The 20808-nt window shown below is 43.3% G+C and overlaps 3 protein-coding genes across 6 annotated transcripts in view; 1 reads left to right on the top strand and 2 right to left on the bottom strand.

Moving 5' to 3' along the window:
• The window catches only part of LOC138203126 (calmodulin-binding transcription activator 1-like), a 50307-nt gene extending 49819 nt beyond the window's left edge, over nucleotides 1-488 (bottom strand). Inside the window, exon 1 of one of the 3 annotated variants that reach the window (XM_069157759.1) lies at nucleotides 363-488. In XM_069157759.1, coding sequence (XP_069013860.1) covers nucleotides 363-387 — 25 coding nt within the window. In that variant the 5' untranslated portion in view covers nucleotides 388-488. The remainder of the gene's footprint in view (nucleotides 1-362) is intronic. The other 2 variants (XM_069157769.1, XM_069157761.1) reach the window with 2 other exon arrangements.
• Nucleotides 489-3581: 3093 nt separating this feature from the next.
• Nucleotides 3582-12385, top strand: LOC138203083 (dnaJ homolog subfamily C member 11-like). 2 transcript variants are annotated; one of them, XR_011178693.1, is made up of 17 exons: nucleotides 3582-3744; nucleotides 5160-5289; nucleotides 5396-5469; nucleotides 5560-5661; nucleotides 5821-5949; nucleotides 6074-6196; nucleotides 6364-6437; nucleotides 6545-6734; nucleotides 6843-6928; nucleotides 7450-7566; nucleotides 7669-7824; nucleotides 8203-8272; nucleotides 8524-8581; nucleotides 9712-9854; nucleotides 9943-10072; nucleotides 10197-10323; nucleotides 10408-12385. XR_011178693.1 is itself a non-coding variant. In XM_069157666.1 (16 exons), the coding sequence occupies exons 1-16, from the start codon at nucleotides 3670-3672 to the stop codon at nucleotides 10220-10222; spliced, it is 1683 nt and encodes a 560-aa protein (XP_069013767.1). In that variant the 5' UTR covers nucleotides 3582-3669; the 3' UTR covers nucleotides 10223-12385. The 2 variants fall into 2 exon arrangements, 1 of the variants encoding a protein (XP_069013767.1); XM_069157666.1 differs by having other exon boundaries at nucleotides 10197-12385.
• A 44-nt stretch (nucleotides 12386-12429) lies between these two features.
• Nucleotides 12430-18064, bottom strand: phf13 (PHD finger protein 13). The gene is made up of 5 exons (XM_069157683.1): nucleotides 17627-18064; nucleotides 16740-16841; nucleotides 15443-15622; nucleotides 14910-15330; nucleotides 12430-14815 (listed from the first exon to the last, which is right to left on the bottom strand). The coding sequence occupies exons 1-5, from the start codon at nucleotides 17669-17671 to the stop codon at nucleotides 14583-14585; spliced, it is 981 nt and encodes a 326-aa protein (XP_069013784.1). The 5' UTR covers nucleotides 17672-18064; the 3' UTR covers nucleotides 12430-14582.
• Between the last annotated feature and the right edge of the window lie 2744 nt (nucleotides 18065-20808).

Genomic DNA, 20808 nt, shown 5'->3' on the forward strand with positions numbered 1-20808 from the left:
TCCTCTCTCATCCCCATCCCTTTTATGCTACACGCTCAAAAAGCACTCATAAACCAGCTACTCAGGGGAAACGCTGGTGAGCACATCGGACGGTGAAAAACTACCCTACCCGGGCTCACTCGGAGCCCGTACCGACAGGACAACTCTCCTCCTGTTATTTATTTGCTGTCGGTTAACCGTGCTCCACACAGTCGCTGGTTCAGCACCACACAGCGTCCGTGTTTTCGGGACGGGCTAGAAGAGAGGGAGAGCCCTGCCGTTATCTCTGCCCTCCTCCGTGCCTCTGTCCCTTCATTGCCTCGTCTGAACCCAGAATAGCAGGACTCTGCCACCCCAAATAAAAACCGTTATTTCTCTCTTACCTTCCGGCTTGTTTTCGGCAGCCATTTCCCCTCCGCCGCGCGCCTCATCCCTCCTCCTCCTCCTCTTCCTCCTCCTCCTCCTCCTCGACTCGACCTAGTGGTGGTGGGAGGGGGGTGTGGTGGTGGTGGCGGTGGGGGGTGACCACGCGCGTGCACGGAGAGGACAGCTCAAGGAGGGGGGTGGGGCTGAGAAGAAGGTTTGGGGGGTGGTGGGGCGAGCCTGCCGCGTTCAGCGAGCCTATTGGTCCAAAAGGTGAGGATTGACAGCGGGGATCCGTGATGGTGACTCGCGGAATTCTCCATCCCTCCACTTATTCCCGTTAGCCACGCCCCCTGATGTTCACGCGCACTCTTCCCCACTCTCTCTCTCTCACCCCTTTCACGTCACTGAACGACGTCTGTATTCGAGGACACCTTGACAGCCTCCCACAGCATCATCATCATGCTCATCATCATCTTCTCTCTCTCTCTCTCTCACACACACATAGGCCTACACACATATACATTGCCTAGGCATACAAACTCGCGCGCGCGCTCATTTCTTCACATGCAAACCCGGTGGACTGTTCAGAAAATGCGATGTAAGGTCGCGTCTCGCCATAAATTATGAACCCCCTCTTGAATTTAAATGAAAAGAACTGCCTGAAAAAGACTTTTCTTTTTTTTATATGCGCGTGGGCTGGCGGGTGCTGTCATTCGCTGTGGTGCTGAAGCTTGCGGTGCTGAAAGGACAGCTCCACACGCGCCTACACAGGCTGTGCGCACTCACTACCTGCTTTCTTAGAGCCATGTTATTAAATTAAAGTGATGACAGGTCAGATAACACTTAGAGAATGAAATGGAAAAACATGTCTCCCCATGTCTTCTTGTTTTGGCTCTAGCAGGAAAATCGTTGTCTTACTTCCATAACATCCATACAGAAAGTTAGGTTTATAACGAGTCTATATCCTTACTGACAGGTTATTTATAATTCTACTGCTTTATACTTGGTTATCCCTTCTAAATAGTAGGGCTTAACTGGGACCATTATGTTCTCGTTTCCAACCCACACTGTCACTCTGTGCCTCGGGGTAGAATATCGCCTTTGCACCAAAGCCTTGTGTTTGACAGAGACAATCCTTTCCGTAGACACGCTTCACTGAAAATAGAGGTTTTGAATGGTTCGTCCTCGGCAACCTATGGTCCGCCTCGTAGTGCAAAGGCAATCTAGGTACTTGAGATCGACAGAATACAAGCAGGATGAATGACAATGAGGAACGTGTGTCAGCTGGGAATTGTCCAATCATAAAACTTATATCTGCAGCAAATGTTTAGCGCTGCATTTACTTTATGTCAACGTTAGCTGGAGCCGAGTCCTCCACAGAAGGAAAAATGTACATTTCACTTGTCAGATATCTTTAGTTATTTGTTACTAATCAGATTAAAAAATGTCCTCCAAAATATACAGTACATGTTGATGCAGCGATAAATCACCTACTGATATGGTGTAGTGGAGTGTGAGAGGTTTTCAGATTATTCACTAAGATACTGAAGACAGCCAGTTCCATTACAAATTAAAGTCCTGCATTTAAAATGTTCAAATATTATCTGCTAAATTATGTACAGTAAGCATCAAAAATAAAACGTATGTGTCGTAGCAGAGGGTCTATTTATGTTTCTGATTTACAGATGCAGCAGTATTTTAATGCTGTGGCCGGGCGTCCTTAATTCAGGCCTCTGTTTTGGTAGTTTGACCAATAACAATGCAACCTCTTCTATAAAAATGTTTATGACTTGGTTGTAAAATCTTAATCTGCTCTATTATCTACATGTAGTGGAGCACAATGTACAATAGTTCATACAGAAATAGGAGGGATAAAGCTGTATGAAATGAAAATGCTAAAGTACAGAAAAATAAATATACTCAAAGGGGGCTTTCTAAATGTTACTTCAGAGTTTTGCTCGTAACTTGAGGCCCAGTGTGTAGGATTTAGTAGCATCTGGCAGACATGTTGCAGATTGCAACCAACTGAACACCCGTCGTCTCATCTCCTTTCAAGCGTCTAAGAAAATCCATAGTGGCTGTGAAACTCTCCAAGAATGCAAAAAAGACCTCTCTAGACAGTGGCTGTGTCTCAAAGCGCAAACTTGCAGTTGCGCTGAATAATTTAGGTGCATGCAGACGGTCCAGTATGTACCAGGATTGGAGACTCATACTTGTCCACAAATTGAGTATGAAATGCTAGAACTTTTCAACCTCAACGGTCACCATCATGATTACGTAGCGGAAATCGAGGGACCACCGGCCAATTTTCAGACGCGGCGGAGGAAAACAAATAGTTGCACACAATAGTTGCACACATCCACATAGGAGTGTTTACTTTTCACTAAGTACCACCATACTGCTGTTGAACAATTTCCATCAGTATGATTATTATGTGGGTGAAATAGAGGGCGCAAAAACATTCCGTTTTAGTTTGTGACGAATGCATTCAGATGCTACAGGCATTTCCGTACAAGTGCCAAATGGCAAATGCCATTTGTGGCAATGCGATCCTGCTTAAATTCAGGCACTGCACAAGTAAGCAAAAGCCACATTTTAGAAAAGTGTGTGTCCTGCTGTGTTGTCGCTTGAAGACTAGAGACAATCAAAACGTGGGACACTGTCTCAATATGTGGGACACAGGACAAGGAAAAAAAAATGCTGTGTAGTCTTAAAAAAACTGGGACACCTGGTTACCTTATACAGAAACACAGGGCCAGGTACCAGAGGGGGAGAAACAGGTGCTTACTGGGGGCCAGCAGGGCCTCCAAACAGATGACTCCATCCATGGCAGAACAATGACTGGAGACAGATAGTGTTGAAAGGTTGACAGTGTCATGACAGCTACTTTATAGGTTGTTTTAAACACGCAAGGTAAGACTGTCAGAAAGATAAAATAAACAAAAACTAGCTGCTAACAAATTAGCGTCCTGTTGGTGGGCGATGGTTGTTCGGCCAATCAGAAGTGAGAACCGGTGCTCAACCGTAGCATAGTATTTTCAATAATAATAATAATAATAATAATAATAATAATAATAATAATAATAATAATAATAATAATATATTGGTGGACTTTTTGCACAGAGACAGACGCCGTACCTTCTAAAACACTCCTCAGTCGCTTGAGCCTCTCTCCTTGAATGGAGGTGCCAAATCTCTTCCTGGTAAAGCTCAAACACAACCAGCAGAGGACGACAGACCAACCCGGGCGCTTCCTTATGGCTGACCAATGAGCTTCCAGAACACCGAGGCGGTGGGCGGGACCGAGACGGAGCAAACGCAAACATGGCGGCTTCCTTGGAGGATGATTTTGAGTTTAATAATCAGGACTACTACTCTCTGCTCAACGTCAGGAAAGAGGTAAGTGTTTCCCCCATGTTTTACAGAGCGGTCCGACGATAGTGGACCTGTTACCGTGACCATCGGGGTGGATTGTCATTGAGAAAGTGGTGTGCATCCGGTGTATCATCTTCCACTTGAATAACGATTCTCTCTGTCAGCAGCACCATCATCTTCATCATCGCGCTTCAGACCGGTTGATGATGCAGATGCACGCAGAAGCACGCTATTTAACCATGTACTTTGCATTGAAATTGAGTGTTGTCAAAAATGCTGCGATTGCAGCAATGAGCATCGCCTTATATCTCAGTTATCATCAAAACTGGGTCACGACTATGGCTCGATCAGCTGGATAACATGAGATAGCATTAGGTAGTAACTGAGGCAGACACCATAACCTAACAGTGGATTAGGACACTTTTAATTGAAGTTACCTGGTAGTTTTATGTCTTCAAATTGTCCTCTTTAATGCAGTTGTGTAATATCAGTACAATTACTTGATTAGTCTTCTGAGGGAAAATTATTGCAACAGTTTTCAATTATTTTCAAGCAAAAGCAACACATTTGCTGGTTTCAGCCTTTCAGACGTCAGTTTCTTTTATAAATCTCAAACATGAATCTTAATAGCCACATTAATATATTTACAAAGTCTCCTCACTATCACCACGAGAACGTTTGGAGGGTTAAAAAAACGTATGTCTCAGTAGGATTTGTAAAATCGTATCCATACGTTTATCTTCAGTCGACTCGACTACTGTCATTTTGTGTTTACAGGTCTCTCTATACAATTGATCAGACAGGTGGAGGTGTTTCTTCAAGACTAAGAAAGTGGAGCGTCTCAATCTTTACTCTGTCAAATAATTGATTTAAAAAATACTACTGTCACTTTATAATACACTGAACTGTTTAGGTCCAAAATACATTTCTGATGTGCAACTATGAACCATCAGGTATACCTCAGGTATTCTGGAAAAGGTCTGCTTCACATGTTTTGAACAAACTCAGAGAACCGCAGGTCTGCTGCAACTCTCAGTTCTTTAAAATTAAGGCTGGAGACCTTTCTGTTTTTTGTTAAATCAAATAATAACTTCTTTTTTACGCTGCGCTGTCACTTTTACTGTTGTATTTCTATTTTTTATTTTTCGCTTTTTAATTGCTATCTGTTACGTCTACATTTTGTGCTGATGTCATTCATGTTCTGTGTAAAGCACTTTGAATTGCCTGGTTGCTCAAATGTGAAATACAAATAAACGTACCTTGCCTCAAAAAAGGAGATAAACTTGTTTGGGCAAAGAAATTGCAATTTTCTGGCATTTTGGTCATTTCAGGCCAAATGATTAACAAGTCAAACAACAAAATATTTAGGAGATTAGTCAATATTGAAAATAGGTCGCAACCCTGCTCAGGAGTGACAGTCGTTCTCTCTCTTGTCACAGGCTACATTGGACGAGCTGAAGGCGTCATATCGGAGGCTATGTATGCTCTACCATCCTGACAAACATAGAGACCCAGAGCTGAAAAGTCAAGCAGAACAACTTTTCAACCAGGTTCACCAGGCTTATGAAGGTAAGGACACTCACTGACACAAACAAATGGCATCTCCATGGACATTAAAACAGACCAAGCATCATACAAAACACAAAATGTAAGCTGAACTGTAATTTCCCCTCAGTGCTCAGTGATGCTCACTCCAGAGCCATCTATGACATCTTTGGGAAGAAAGGGCTGGAGGTGGAAGGCTGGGAGGTTCGTTTTCTAACCTACCTGTCTTATATTTGAGGGGTTTTGCTGCTACTTTGCACATCTTCTTCACCTGTATTTCATGACACCATGTAGGTGGTGGAGAGGAAGAGGACACCAGCAGAAATTCGAGAAGAGTATGAAAAGCTACAGAGAGAAAGAGAAGAGAGGAGACTGCAGCAAAGAACAAACCCCAAGGTTTACTCCGACACAACTGCCTGACAATCCTTCACCAACTTCATTACTTTCACTGTGTTTGTCGTGTGGGCCACCACTTTGACCACTTTCATTTCATTATATGTCCTTCTTCCATAATTAATTCTGTCAATCTCTTTTTCTCACTCCGTCATTATCCAGGGCACCATCAGCGTCGGTGTGGATGCAACCGACCTGTTTGACCGCTATGACGAAGACTTTGAAGAGATGCCAGGAGGAGGCTTTCCACATATTGAAATCAACAAGATGCATATTTCCCAGTCCATAGAGGTACAACAGAGCACGCTCGCTGAGCAGTTACTGTCCACCCACGTGCAAACTTGGGCCAGCATCACTTTGGTTTCTTGTTTTTTTGTTTTTTTTACCAGGCATCACTTTTTCTGTCTCACTTCAGGCTCCTCTGACGAACCTGGACACAGCAGTGCTGTCGGGTTCGCTCTCTACGCACAATGGGAACGGAGGGGGCAACATCAACATGACTGTACGCAGGATCATGTCAGCAAAAGGCTGGGGAGAGGTACACACAAACACAGAAACACATATACACACACACACACACACACACACACACACACTGAAGCACATTGTAGATGGTGAAAGGAGCAGCTGGTCCAATATTAAATGATCAGTTTTCTGGAACGATCACCTCCTTCCATGTATTTATGTCTGCATTCGTCTCTGCAGGTGGAGTTAGGTGCAGGAGACATCTTGGGACCTCTCATTGGGTTGAAGGTGTTTCGGAATCTCACTCCACGCTGGTACGGCCCACTTCTTTTGTTTTTCACATATTAAAGAACTGTATTAACATATGAACAGCATCCATCCCTTCATACCTCCTATCCATATGTCCTTTCCCCCCCTCCAGCTTCTTGACAGCCCAGTGCGGTTTGCAGTTCTCTCCTCGAGGTTTGCGTCCGACCTGTTCTCTGATGACGGCGCGCCACCTGGACCAGAACACTATGGGTTACCTCCAGTGGCGCTGGGGGCCCAACAGCGCCATGACGACCAGCCTGGTCCGAGACACGAAGAGCAGCCACTTTACTCTCGCTCTGCAGGTACACACAAACAAAAGCAGAAGTTCATTGATGACTCTAAATGTTGCTGCCCATTCGTTATCTGCTCTTTATCACGACGCTTGTGGCTTCCCGACACTCTCCTTCCAGCTGGGTGTGCCTCACTCCTACCTGATGATGAGCTACCAGTACAAGTTCCAGGATGAAGACCAGACCAAAGTTAAAGGCTCTGTCAAGTATGTGTATCTTAATGATATCCTAAATGTATTCCTGGAAAGACAGGAATATTGGGCAAAAAATTGTCAGTTAAAAATTGACAATAAAAATATTCTGTTAATGAGCTGGTGGAAGTATGTTGATGTTGCATCCTGTTTTTGTTGACCTTTTATGTTTTAACTTTCAGACTAACATGCAGAATCATACTCCAGTGTGCGTCAGTTTACTGAAGTTCCCAGAGTTGGAAACATAAAGCCAAAGACTGCTTTAAAAACAGCTAAAGGAGAAAAAAAAATCATTTAAAAAAACAATACAAAATGATTTAAAATATGAAATATAAAAAATGACACTAGATTAAATTTAACATTCATAAAATCAGAAATTAATGTAAAAAGGTCAATTTAACAGTCAAAAGAAAATATATGTTGTGAGAAATGCATATAATTGATCCTACAACATTTTTTTGCACTGGCACTATGATGTCATCAGTAGCTGCCTGGCTCCTTTTCTCAAGTGGACTTTTGTGTTCCTGCTTCTACAGGACGGGCTGGTTCGGCACTGTGGTGGAATATGGAGCAGAGAGGAAGATCAGCCGACACAGTGTACTGTCAGCCACTGTCAGCATCGGTGTCCCACAGGGAGTCACACTCAAGATCAAGTACTTGTCCAGCCCCGAAATCTGACCTCACTCTTCCTGTGTCTCGCTGCATGACTGTCTATAATGTGTGGTTTTACACTTGTGCCGGTGGGTTTGTTACAGGCTGGCGCGGGCAAGTCAGACGTACCTGTTTCCGGTCCACCTGACAGATCAGCTGCTGCCCAGCGCTGTCTTCTACGCCACTGCGGGGCCTCTGCTGGTGTACCTGGCCATCCACCGGCTGATCATCATCCCTTATTCACAAGCACAGAAAATAGAGTGAGTAAAACCTGCTCTGCCTCAACCAGTAGAAGGAAATCTTTGTTCCAGGCTTGTTTTCAGTCATGATAAAAATTAATCTTCGTTCAGACTGAATTTAATAGAGAATAATCTTTCCTTACCAATCACCCATAAGTACTAAGTTCTCCTTAATTTGTATGAATTTTATAGATAGTCACATCACAAACGTTTGTGCTTCAAAACAAAGGCGACTCCACGCCCCTGATTTGGGCGAAAAATGCAGCGTTTCAGTTACGAGTGTTGTTAGTGCTAGAGGGGTTTCTTTCACGCTCCCGCTGTCATCACAGGGAGCCTCCACTGTGAATCCCTGTGGGTGATTGTTGATGTCTGCTTTGTCTGCCTCTGCGCCTCCTTTAGAGAGCTGGAGCTGCAGAGGAAGAGCTCCGCCACAGACATCGCCAAGAAGAAGCAGGAGGCAGAGTCGGCTGTGAGTACTCACACGCGGTAGCACACTTATTCTTCGTGTGTGTGTGCGTGTGTGTGTGTGTGTGGGGGGGGGGGGGCATCATTGTTTCCAAGTTCAGCTCTGCTAATTACGAACTCATGACTCAATCTCGTCTGAAATATCTCTCTGGCATCCAATCCTGTTTTGCTCTCCTCCTCCTCCTCGCCCTCTTCCTCCTCCTCCTTGTCCTCCTCTTCCTCATCCTCCTCCTCTCTCCCTTGGCCCCTCTGCAGGTTCTGCTGATGCAGGAGTCTGTGAGGAGAATCACGGAAGCAGAAGAATCCAAGATGGGTGGGACTACACACACACAGACACACACACACACACACACCACACACACCACACACACATACACACACACACACACACACACACACACACACACACACACACACACACACACACACACACACACACACACACACACACACACAGACATTACACTAGGGTGAAAAACTGAGAATCTTTTTTTAGTTTGTAGCCAGCCCAAACGTGGTAAAAATCCAAATGTGTACTTCAGACACATTTGTCATGGCAGCTGTCCACACACTACATAATATAGTGCAGCTTCAGGATCCTGTTTGTCTGACTTCATCTAATGCTTTAAAGCGAGTGATGATGGTGTTATAGGACATCTCTGTAGGTTAAACATTTAGAATGAAACGTGGGACATCAGAATGGACACTGGCATAAATCAAAGCAATGATTTCAGCGTGGTAATGGATTTCCTGTTATGTTGATTCACGACAAAGGCAGTATTACGACTTGTTGAAGTAAAGTATGTCATAGTTTTACGATGCAAAATGGTACGGTATGAGTAACTTGGGCACAACAACGAGAAGCATGGCTGAGAGCAACTTCACGGGGGAGGAGTTAGTTCCAAAAGGGGGAGGGGCTTCAGTGGTGTGGTCATCAGTTGCAAAATATCAGCTGTACAACAAACTACAGTATTATTTAAAGGCAAACTGTTACATTAATGCACACAGATAAGACTACACACATTTCTGTTTGTAATTCTGTGTTCTTGAATTTAACAACAGAATAATATTTAATATTTTTTCATATCGTCAAGGATATATTTATTGCAAAAATACCCTGAAATATATTTTTTTAGGGCCAAAATAATCCTGAATAGTTGGTAGAATAGTTGCTTTGCTGTAATATCAAGCAAACGTTGTAAAAAAAGATCACGCCAAAGTTTGTCAGAGTTAGTGTTTACATGGTTGTAGAAGGAATCCAAAGACCAACACTCACATTATAATCATGCATTAAACATCTTTGGTTTTCTGTGGTAATATTTCTGTTTTGATCCACACACACACACACACACACACACACACACACACACACACACACACACACACACACACACACACAGAGTTACATAAAAGCCCCTCACACCGCTGCATGTTACCGTGCAGGTCTGATCATCCTGAACGCCTGGTATGGAAAGTTTGTGTCAGACACCAGCCAGAAGCAGGAGAAAGCCAAGGTCATCGACGTGACTGTGCCTCTGCAGTGCCTGGTCAAAGACTCCAAACTCATCCTCACCGAGTCCTCCAAGGTGCGTCCAATCAAATGACGGTTTTGTGCCCGAAGGTCTCGTTCATCTGCTCTCATACATTGCAGTTGAATGGTTGCTCTGTGTGCAGGCGGGGTTGCCAGGCTTCTACGACCCCTGTGTGGGAGAGGAGAAGAGTCTAAAATTGCTGTACCAGTTCAGAGGTGTCATGCACCAAGTCCTCTCTGCAGACACGGAGCCACTTCGGATACCCAAGCAATGTTAGTATGCAGCCACTTTACCAGAGAGCCTCGTAGCTGCACACTAATTCCAACATTATTAAAACTCACACTATGAGCTTGCATCCATGTTCGAATTATATATATATTTGTTTTGTCTTGTCAGCGCACAGACTTGAGTCCGAGTCCTAGGAGACCACTGCTGCTGGAGAAACAGAAGGCGACTGCTGATAAAACAGACTTTGTGTAAACAGAAGAAGAGCCTGAGAGTGGAGGGGACGCATCAGAAATAAGTTTGTTTCCCTCCTCTGGCCCTCTTCTGTCACGGTATTAGAGAATCTGTTTATCAAGTTCCTCCACTCCTCCCTTTCCTGTAGGTCGTTCCCCGGGTCCGGCAGAATCCAGGAGACAGGTCTGAGGTTGTTTTTTGTTGTTGTCCCCAGTCGGCTACACCTTACAGAGCTGCTCCAGTATCAGCCTGCTGTAAGAGATCAGACATTAGCCCAGAACATAGTTTTATATGAGACTGACACTGCAGCCATGGTGATAAAAATACATAGATACGTAAAAAAAAATGTATCGATATTGATTATGTCAGGTGGATTACAGAGGAGCAGTGATCCTCCCCCCATGTCATTGTAGTCTTTGTCCTGTATGTGTATCACCCTGGTAGTTTTGAATCCAACAATGGTAGTCATTGCAATAATTCATGCAAATGTCTATAGTAACACTATGCAGGATCATGCCTCTGAGGACTGACCGAACTCATGTTTTTCTTTACTTGTCTCATCCTAATTTAATATATATTAATAATATATCTGCTGCTCAGTTAGGTGCCAGTCAGCCGAAGTAAACAGGTGCTTAAAACTTCTATCTGTGAAGGTAGGGAGGGATCGTACGAGCCAAGGAGGGAACGTGAGAACTGAAGAAGGAATTCTCCATATCGATTTTTTTTATTTCTCTTTCGAGACACCAATTTAAAGGCAAAAATTCAACTTGGATTTGATTAGCGTCAGTGTTTTATCGATTGTCTCTGCACGGAATTTTCTAAATTGATTTTTAATCCGGTGAAGGTTATAGTTTTTACTTTGCTGGTGTATGTCCGGCTCAAAGCCAGTGATAACAGTAAATACAGGTATAGATCTGATGCATTATTTTCAAATACGGATATTGAAATTGTTTTGTGGTTGGGATGTGACTCGGATCAACGCTTTGCCTCATGGAGCTTGTTTGCTGCTGAAGCGGTCACTGCAGCCGAGTCTCACTAAAACCACTTTGAATTTGGCTTTAAAATGTACATTGAGTTTCAACACCGGTCCTATGCCATATCCTTTAATTTGATACATTTTCATTCATTTTTTTTATTTAAAAAAATCTGCCACTCCTTATACTTAGTGATATACTGTCGAGACTAAAACCCTACTTCATACAGTGAGATTTAATTTCTGTATTTCAAATGATAATTCAAACACTAACTAACTGCTATTTTCTCATCAGAGTGGAGAGGTGGACAAGATGGTGACATTTATTCATATTAATTGCACAATGCAACTTCCATGTAATTAGATTTTTCTCCTTATTCTGATCTATTGTTTGTGTCCATATTTATAACTGTAGATAGATTGATTCTTAACTACCAGAAGTTGGCCAGTTATTCCATATTTTGTCGGGATGAGCCTGTTGGTGAACTTCAGGGAAATCCTGAAAAATCACTAGTGTAGGATGCAAATAGAATTTTATTGCATATAAAAGTAATATTTTGCACAAAATGTACAGTATTTAAAATAAACATTCGAGGCTAGTTGTCATCGAAGTGGTGCTGGAGCCTCTAATTGTAGCAGCAGTACACTTTTACTGAACTGCAGTTTGCATCTCGTAAGTAGTGACTAATGCAGTTATATAGCGTCCTCCTTTGATTTCAGTTCCAGTTCTATTGCTGTGATTTGTCTGACAGAAGGTGCGTAAAAATAAAACCGCACTGAGATGGAGAAAGTTTGGTGTTCAGTTTGAAGGATGCCTGTCTGTGTGTGTGTGTGTGTGTGTGTGTGTCCAGTGAGATCTATAGCAAGGATCCTGTGTAGAGGTCACTATTTGCAGCAGCCATTTTGCGCTGATTGTTTCTAGTATTTTTCTTTATTGTTTTTGTTTTTTTAGCTGTGTGTGCGCTGTGAAGTGTTTTGTCAGGTCATCTCTGCTCTAGTGCCACCATGAGGCCAGCCGACAAGACTGCACCCTGCCCTTACATTCCAACCCATCATCCGAACCTTCACTTCAGTATGTCAATGTTATGTATGGTTGAGGAGCCGATGTACTGTCCTGTAAAGACTACAATAAATATAAAAAAATAAAAAAAAGTGGCATGTGATTACTAGAACATAGCTGAAAAACCAATCAGCAGGTAAAACTGTAACTCTTTATTTACAATAGTTTACAATAGTTTCACAGAAACAGTTTGCACCACAGTACAGACAACGCTTTCTCAGTGAGGGGAAAGGACAACCCAGGACCAGAAGAAACAAGCTGTATCACAATGAGCATTGTTAACATTTATTACACCAATGTCTTTAAGACACAGATTAAAATTAAGAATTTGTGCCTGAAGATGTCTTCAGAGTCTCTTCAAGACATACGTGTCCTGAGAAACTGCAAGTGACTTTCGGTCTTAAAAACATCACAACCGAAGTGATTGCTGGGTACGAACCAGTTAGGTTAACCACTTTAAAACTCCTGTGTTCTCGACAAAACCCAACATTCATAGTGTGTGTGTCTGTGTGTGTGTCTGTGTGTAAGTTGGTCTCCGGTGAAGTCTTTGATTCTGCATTGTAAAACCCCATCCTGGACTAACATCCAAGGTTCTGAGTCTAAAAATCTGTCACTACAGTATGGCTTTGTATATAATCAGAAACAACATGTAGCCTACACAGACAGGCCCAACAGCAGATGGCACGTGAATAACAAAGCTTCAAATCTCTCATCCAAACTAGAGGAAGTTTTAGAGGAGAAATGTCCTAAAAAAACAAAAAACAAAAAAAAAAAAACATTTTCATTTAAACCTGCTTCATATAGAACTGAATACTGCTGTGAAAATGTTAGCGAGAGGTGATGAGGGACTGAGATCTGGTCTTATCGGATGCTTCAGACACAAAAACAAACCAACCCTGCCCACGGCACTTTGCAGATTTCTATTTCTCCATCTTACAAACAACCCAAAAACCATGGAGCTTAGTTGAGACAACTCACAGCACCACGTGCATCGCCGGCACCCTCATTCAAACAAACACACTCGCATGCATAATGTCAACTGGACTGTTGAGAGAATCTCTCTACCAACACTATTCTAGTTAAGATAGCTTCATTTTTTTTCTATCGATATCTCAACAGGACGGCCATAGGAGTTCCCTTATATAAATATATTTGTCTGTGATAACCTTGTCTTGGACATGAAACCGTTTACAAGTAAGTAGTAAATAATGGTTTTAATAATAAAAATGATTCATGAACAATACCGCCGCCCAACACAGTCATGAAATGCAGAACGAAAAACCACCTTTACTCGAAACCTGTTGCGTTATCCGATTCTTGTCAGATATGTGGCTGTTAAAGATATTTAAATAACAATTTCTTTATTCGGAAAACAAACAAAAAAAGGTGTGATAAGGACACTGTTTTAACACTTTGAGAAACACAGAGTGTGAAATCTCCCTTTATGGCCGAGTAACATTTTGATTCAGAGGAATAGCCGAGGCTGGAAGACAGCTTGTGAAGTGGAAGGGAGGAGAACAAGCGCTTGGTTCGGTTGTATGAGCTCATAGCTACAATGATATTCTTTCCAAAAATCTTAAATAAAAAAACAGAACAACAAACAGATGAAGCAGATGCAGACTCTAGGCTCTTATCCTACATCTTTGTTCTATTGGATTATACCTCAGCTTAAAACTATAGCACCGTCTGAAGCAATTATCACAAGGCTTAACTTGTTTTTTCTCATTTTAAATGGTTAATTAAGTAACATGAACGGAGGCATCATAGAGAAAACAAATCCAGTTTAATCTGAAAGATATACCTGTCTCTACGACAGAAAGGTCAGATGGATTTAAAAATCAAAAAAAGTGAGAAAAAGTGCAAACCATCTTTTCCCACAAATCCCAGCATGCACCATAGTGGGTGGCAGTTGTGAGGATATTCTGTCTACATGGCAGTTCAAATGTTTCCAGTGTTCACGAGACACAGAAGTCCCAACAAGTAGCGGTTTGCTGCTATGCTAATGTCATCTACAGACAGACATCCATTCAGTGATTGCTTTACGCACAGAGTCTGTAGGAAGCAGAAACAAACCTTAGTAAATCTAAAATAGCACTCAAAAGGTTTTCAAATGGGATAAGGGCTTGGGATAAGTCCACCAAAGTGTTTCTAGAAAATGTGGGTTCACGGTTGACCATGAAGGACAGAGACTGGAGGGGTGCAAGACCTGAATTTGAGGAAGGGGTCTGAGTCCAGCAGGTGGAAGGTACGCAGGAGCGGAAGGGGTCAGAGTTCAGGGTTCGTCCAGGGGTCAGTCTAGCAGATGCTTGCGTGGGCCGACACGAGAGCGGTGGGAGCGTCGGGCGTCCGCCGGTCCTTTCATCTCTCGGCAGCTCTGGCACACATATGTCTCTGGCACGTGGCTCTTGCGGATCTTGGCGCACGACAGGTGGATCCAGGTGTTACACTTGTTACATTCAATCATGGCCCGGCCCGCGAAAGGCTTCGTGCAGAAACATGTCACCAGGTCCCACGAGTCGTCGTCTGAGAAGACAGAAGAGAGAACACACCGAGCGTTCATTTCATTCAACCATCAGATTTCTGACATGTAAGCATTCGTAGCACAGTGAGATCTTACCCGAGTCCACCATTATGTCCTCATCCTCTCCTGACCCATCCTCGTCTCTGAACACCACCTGTTTCCCCTGGCGAAACACTGTTCTGCTTCCTGAAAAGCCCTCCACCTTCTGCACCTTTACGACCCCTTCTTCAAGGTCTTGACCATCCCAGTGTCGACGCTCCTCCTTGGGCTCCTCTTTGCAGGGGGATGGGTTTGGCAGGCACTGGGGGTGGAGGGGAATGCTGATCTCATCTTCAGGCTCTTCTTTGATCATTCGGCCGCTGAAGGAGACGGGGCACTGCGGCTCTGGGGTGGCTGAGCGGGCTTGCTGAACCTCGCTTTCCTCACCAGACTGATGCTCCCTCTCCTTTCTTCTCTTCTTCTTCTTCAGCTTGTCAGCTTTCCTGCGGTCGTCTGGATGCAGGGTGGTGATCGTGTGCTGCAGAAGAGAAAATATCAGGCGTGTATATCAAAATTAGGGCAAATCTGATTTGGTTTGATTTTAGGAGATGGACATATGTGGCGAATCATTTGACAGCACTTCAGCTTACGTCTTTCTTGGCGTGACTGGACAGTGTGGGTCCAGGCGGTGGGCGTTTCCTGCTCCTGTCCTGCGGGACCTTGGGAGGGCGTTGGGGGCAGGAGGTTGGGGGTCCTGGGGTCCAGCCATCACTGTCAGCTGTGCTGCCTGTACTGTTGGGTGGGCTGGAGCTACTGCGCAGTGAAGAATCCTATAATGGGAGTTCACGCTAGTTTTAGGCGATAAAGGTGGTGACTAACTGATTCAAAATGTGTGCGACAGCTCTTCACACAGATTCCTCTGCTGAACAATACAATGACCCTGTTAGAGAGAAACTGAGGAGCACCATAGTGAACCAAAAAAACCTTCAAAAGAGAGGCAGTCTGAATATAGAAACCCCTGCTGCTGATATTGACGAGGAGTGAGTAAATTTATCCAGCACTAATTCTGACAAAGTAAACTGCCCTCAACATGAAAAATAAATCAGAAAACAACACCTTGTGTGCCAGCACACAGACGGGAAGGGTGGCCTGATAACAGGACAGGGCTTCGATGTTTTGGGCAGTGTAGTGCATGTTCTTAATACACTGTGTTAAATGTATATGATTGTGTTACAAGCAGGAACATGGTGATAATTGAATTCTAAGTTGGACCAGGGCTACTTTCCACCCAACAGAGGGGTCAGATAAGGAAGTCACAAACAGCAGCGGACATTAAATGTAACAAAACAGTCAAAGGAAACCAGCAAAAACTAGCCAGGAGGCAATGCAGCCATGTCTTACACCAGGAACAGTCTGTGAAATGGCAAGAAAAAGCTAGAGATTAGAGATCTACAGAAACTACAGAGACAAAAAGGATTGGTTTAAGATAATCTCATTGTCCAGCTATCTATCTCTCTCTGTACCCAAACAGAAGATTAAAATTAGCAAATAGAGACCTTGGTCTCATACCCAAGTTGCTGAGTCAACATCATTCAAGAACAAAAAAAATATATGTGATAGACAGAAGGCTAAGTTTTACTACCCCTTCAGTTTGTCGGACTTTATTGCCTTTAATAATTTGCCACACACCTCTTGATCTAATATCATCTAATATTTATACGTTGATAAATATTAGACTAAAACAACATTATATAGGTTTTTCTACTTTACCAGGATTTTTTATTTTGCTTGTTTACATATGGAAACATGCAGTAGCTGCGTACAACAAGAGATATGGCTGATTCCAAACAGGGACATCAACATTAACAGGAGGCACCAATATAGCCCAACAATGGAGATGCGTATGTGTAGATGAACGTACAGGCACTGACAGCCTCGCGTACTTACCTCCTGGGGATACGGGATGTAACCGGCATAGGCCAATACAAAAGTGCAAAACTTGTTAAAATCCTCCACCGTCCTCCTCCTCCTGTATGGCGGACTGAACCCCTGAAGCAGAGAGAAGCATCCATGAAACGTTAGCTGCATCAAATCTACACAACATGGCGTTGACATGAAAGAAAACTGATCGCCACACATCCTCCGTGCTGACACTCAGAGACAACAAAAGTGAACCTTTTTTTTTTTTTTTTAGTTCAAGTTTGATGACATGCATGGACATATCCCCCCCCCCCCCACACACACACACACGCTGATGACCCCAACTAGAACCGGCAGCTTATGTTAGCCAGGTGAGTAGCTAATGTTAAAGGGCTGGTGTCCGTGTAGTTGAGCTGGCAAACGGAAACCTTGAAGCCGAAAAGTGCTTCGTATCACCAACTATCAAAAACAGTCCCAGAGAGTCATACAGACACGAGTGTTGGCAAACTGTTGACTGACGATGGAGGCGGACGGCGTGAAAACGATGGACAGTTAGCCGGCGTTCATGTTAGCATGCTTCGTGATGGAATGTTTTCTTTTTCGATGAAACACAGACCGAGCTAGCTGTAACGTGCACAAAGTACTGATTCAAGTCGCGACGTTAACGACTCCTTCTCGGACACTATGTCAGGATTCACTGGCGAAAGTTGACAGTCTAACGCAGACTTGTCTGAACGTTTAAAGCATGTGTAAAAACGTGCTTGAATTTCTGCACGATGGGCTAACTGTTCTGTCAACATTAGCGCGCCGAGCTAACGCTAACTAACATGCACCGTGTGCTGAGCAGGTCGACATCTCTGCTAACGTCGCTAGCCGCGACAGAAAACTCCTCTCAGTCACATAAAAACACTCACCTCGGACTCAAACGCGTGCGATGTCGATGGGTTAATGTCACCCATCCTTACTGAGGACCCGACACCACCTGACGTTTTGTCGATAACCTGCCAGGCTAAAGAAGCGGGCGACCCGCCGGGACCGTAGACACCGAGGCTGCTCAGCTTTTTCGCTCGCCAGATGTCAAACGTTACGGCTAACGTTGTCGATGCTACAACTAGAAGCAACAGTGTTAACTCAGTTGGCCATCGGCACGCGCGATAACATTACTCGGAGCGGCGCCAACCAACTACGGTAGTCAAGTTTCAAAGTTGTAAACCGCGTCTTCCGTGTCCACCGAGCGTTAACCGACGTTATTGCCGTGTCCCCATCGAGCTGTCCGGTAATGTCCCCGTTTGATCCAGTTTACTAACGGCTGCTTGGGGGAGCGGTTCAATTCGGCTGTCACTAGCTGTCTGGCCCTTCTTCTTCCTCCACATAATCAAGTCGCTGAGTGAACAACACGGTGCGTCAGCGCCCTCTTCTGGGCTGCCGTGTGAACTGCTCAAACTAACATGGCCAGAGGGGAAGATCACTGGGGCTGGAGGGCCACACAGACAATGCTTTTAATAAATGGCTACAACTAACTAATAATAACTAGCTCTAATAATATTATATTAGTACATTGAATAAATTAATCTCACATATCCGTTTTATGGTATCAGTTTCATAAAACAAAATACAAGAATAACAGTCAAAAAGTATGGGCCCATTTATCTTCTCATTTGCCATGGAACATTTTGAAATGAGCCATATCTGACTCACGGGCTGCAGTTTGATTACCCTGCCCTGTATACAAGAAATACTCTGCTTTAAGAAAACATGGACATAAGAGCCTGCCTCCAAGTTAAACGTTGCACTTCACATGACTTTGAAAGCTCCAATATCATAAAATCCAGTTTGTTAACACAAAGAAACTTTCAGAAGATGAATATAAAACAGCCTTCTAGTGGCAATTTTCTCAGCATCACTCTGCACAGTGAAGCTCAAACATCCGAGTGACTTAACACTAAAGCGAAACCCATTTAAGAGAATAAGGAGACTTTTCAGTATTGAAAACACAGTTAAAATGTTAGATCTACATGTTCCATGACACAAAACTGAAGCTAAGACGGTTGACATATACAAAGACGTGTGGAAGAAATGGAGAAGAAATTTTCATCACACATGTCAGAATAGGCCACATGGTCTCCACCATGCATTATATGAAACAGTAAAGCACACAAATGGAAAATGCATTTACTGCAGCCAATCAGAAACAGCAGAACATGATCTATACTTCATTATGGAAAATACAGTATTAAGAGACATCACCATCTTCAGTCACCAAGGAAGGCAGAACACCGGTACTATTCAGTCTTTTGGGGAGAACAGCAGGCAAGATATATAGTGGCATTATTTGTTTTTTTTAAATAAACTAATTTACCTAAAAGAGGTATTTTTCCTGCTTCTCTGGTTTAACGCTCCAGTCCAGTCAGTGGCGCCAGTGCAACGTTAAGCCGGTTTGCCACCTGCCAATAAACAACCAAAGAAGAAGAGCGCCTCTAAGACCACAGGACGTCCACTTTTAGTCACTTTTTTCCGAGGTTTTACCCGCGTCTTCTGTAGCTCTCGACAAGAAGTCTAACATTTCAGTGTAGCTGGTCATAGTGTTCAAAATGTCGCGCACCAAACTGGAGACTTTCCGGAGCTTTCTGACGGAACGGTTCACCGCCGCGGCTGTGGAGGTCTTTGGTGAAGTTGAACATATTGTGGAGGCGTGTTACGAGGAAAACAATCGACTCCGGAACATGGTGCTCAACCCCCAGATAAAACTCCCCAGGATGGGTCTGTTTCTTATGTCCGTCTCCAATCTCAACTGACTGATAGTTACTAACTGCACCTCACCTTGACTTGTTAAATAACAACACAGTGAAGTTACAAACCACATGGCTACATAACTACTGTTATTCAAGTACAATCAACTATATAAAGTCTTAAAGGAAACATGGTTAATAAAGGACTAAAACCTTCGAAAAACAACATTTAATATCCAGAGTGTGTGTAAGCATCCAAACATGAGGACAATAAACAAACTGGATATGACCAAACCAAGTAGAGATTGATTTTACAGTGATAGTTATTAGGTACTTTGCAGCAGTTTGCAGCCTAAGATTTTCCTCACAAAAAGCATTTAAACTCCTCCTGCACATTATAAAGGTTTTGAAATTAACTTCACCTCCACAACCTTGTAATGCTACCGTTTCTTTCATTAGAGCACAAAAAGAATTAAAACATGTTTGGACATTAAAAAAAGAAAGTAAAGAACACAAAGGCAGCATGTCAAATATAAATAAATTCTGATTCTATTCTGTTTTCCCAAAGCAGGCTGCTCCAACCACCAGACAGACAGAGTGCCAGTGTGACATCATGCATAAAGTCACCGAGAGGTTGGATGTCAGACGGACCGCTTAGTGGGGAAAAGAACTGCAGCCACAGGACTGTCATACACAACACTGAACACCTTCCAGTGAGTGGGCGGGGCTTCAGCTCCTTCAGGACACGCCCCCCCAGTCTCAGAGCGGAGAAGACTGATGATTTTCTCACGATTTCAAAGCCTAATTTAACAAACTTGTCTGTGTTTTTTTTCCATTGAAATTTGGATGGGTAGTTAACAACCCATATTTCTGTGGTGTGATGAACTTAAAACTCATTTTCATTTCTTTAATACTCAAAATAAGGCAAGAGATGTATAGTTAGTCAATATTGGTGTCTGTCTTTTTTTTTCATGACAGATGTTATTCAACACATTGCAGTAACCGCAGATGTCACAGAGCAGCCAAACACAGAGTTGGAAATATCGGAGCCATTGGCTAAAAAACCCAAAGAGCCGTGGTAAACAAGCATGTGTTAAATGTGGCACATTTTGACAAGAGTGAACCATCTTTTAAATGTCATCTTTTATGCATTAAGAAAAAAACCCACATTTATCAGTAATTATATTTGGCAGATTTTACAGCTCACCACCACCAGCCAAGAGTCCCTCTACTCTACATTTATGAATTTTCAGCCACTTATCTTTGCAGATTACTTCAAGTACTGATATATTTAAGGCTGTTTTGCACACACAGCATGTTTAAGATCTCCACAGACTTTGAGTAGTGTTCAAGTCAGAGAAACTTTC

Source organism: Embiotoca jacksoni, unplaced genomic scaffold, assembly GCF_022577435.1.
Source record: "Embiotoca jacksoni isolate LCO1_2020_lvr unplaced genomic scaffold, fEmbJac1.0.p SCAF_1, whole genome shotgun sequence".
NCBI lineage: Eukaryota > Metazoa > Chordata > Actinopteri > Embiotocidae > Embiotoca > Embiotoca jacksoni.

What these genes read in the sequence shown, in the direction of transcription:
- LOC138203083 (XM_069157666.1), top strand. Translation starts at nt 3,670, where the DNA reads ATGGCGGCTTCCTTGGAGGATGATTTTGAGTTTAATAATCAGGACTAC. An exon ending in CAGCAAAAGGCTGGGGAGAG is followed by an intron (nt 6,197 to 6,363) that starts GTACACACAAAC and finishes TCGTCTCTGCAG; the next exon opens with GTGGAGTTAGGTGCAGGAGA. An exon ending in AGCAGGAGGCAGAGTCGGCT is followed by an intron (nt 8,273 to 8,523) that starts GTGAGTACTCAC and finishes GCCCCTCTGCAG; the next exon opens with GTTCTGCTGATGCAGGAGTC.
- phf13 (XM_069157683.1), bottom strand. Translation starts at nt 17,671, where the DNA reads ATGGGTGACATTAACCCATCGACATCGCACGCGTTTGAGTCCGAG. An exon ending in CCAGTCACGCCAAGAAAGAC is followed by an intron (nt 15,331 to 15,442) that starts GTAAGCTGAAGT and finishes TCTCTTCTGCAG; the next exon opens with CACACGATCACCACCCTGCA. An exon ending in GGACATAATGGTGGACTCGG is followed by an intron (nt 14,816 to 14,909) that starts GTAAGATCTCAC and finishes CTGTCTTCTCAG; the next exon opens with ACGACGACTCGTGGGACCTG.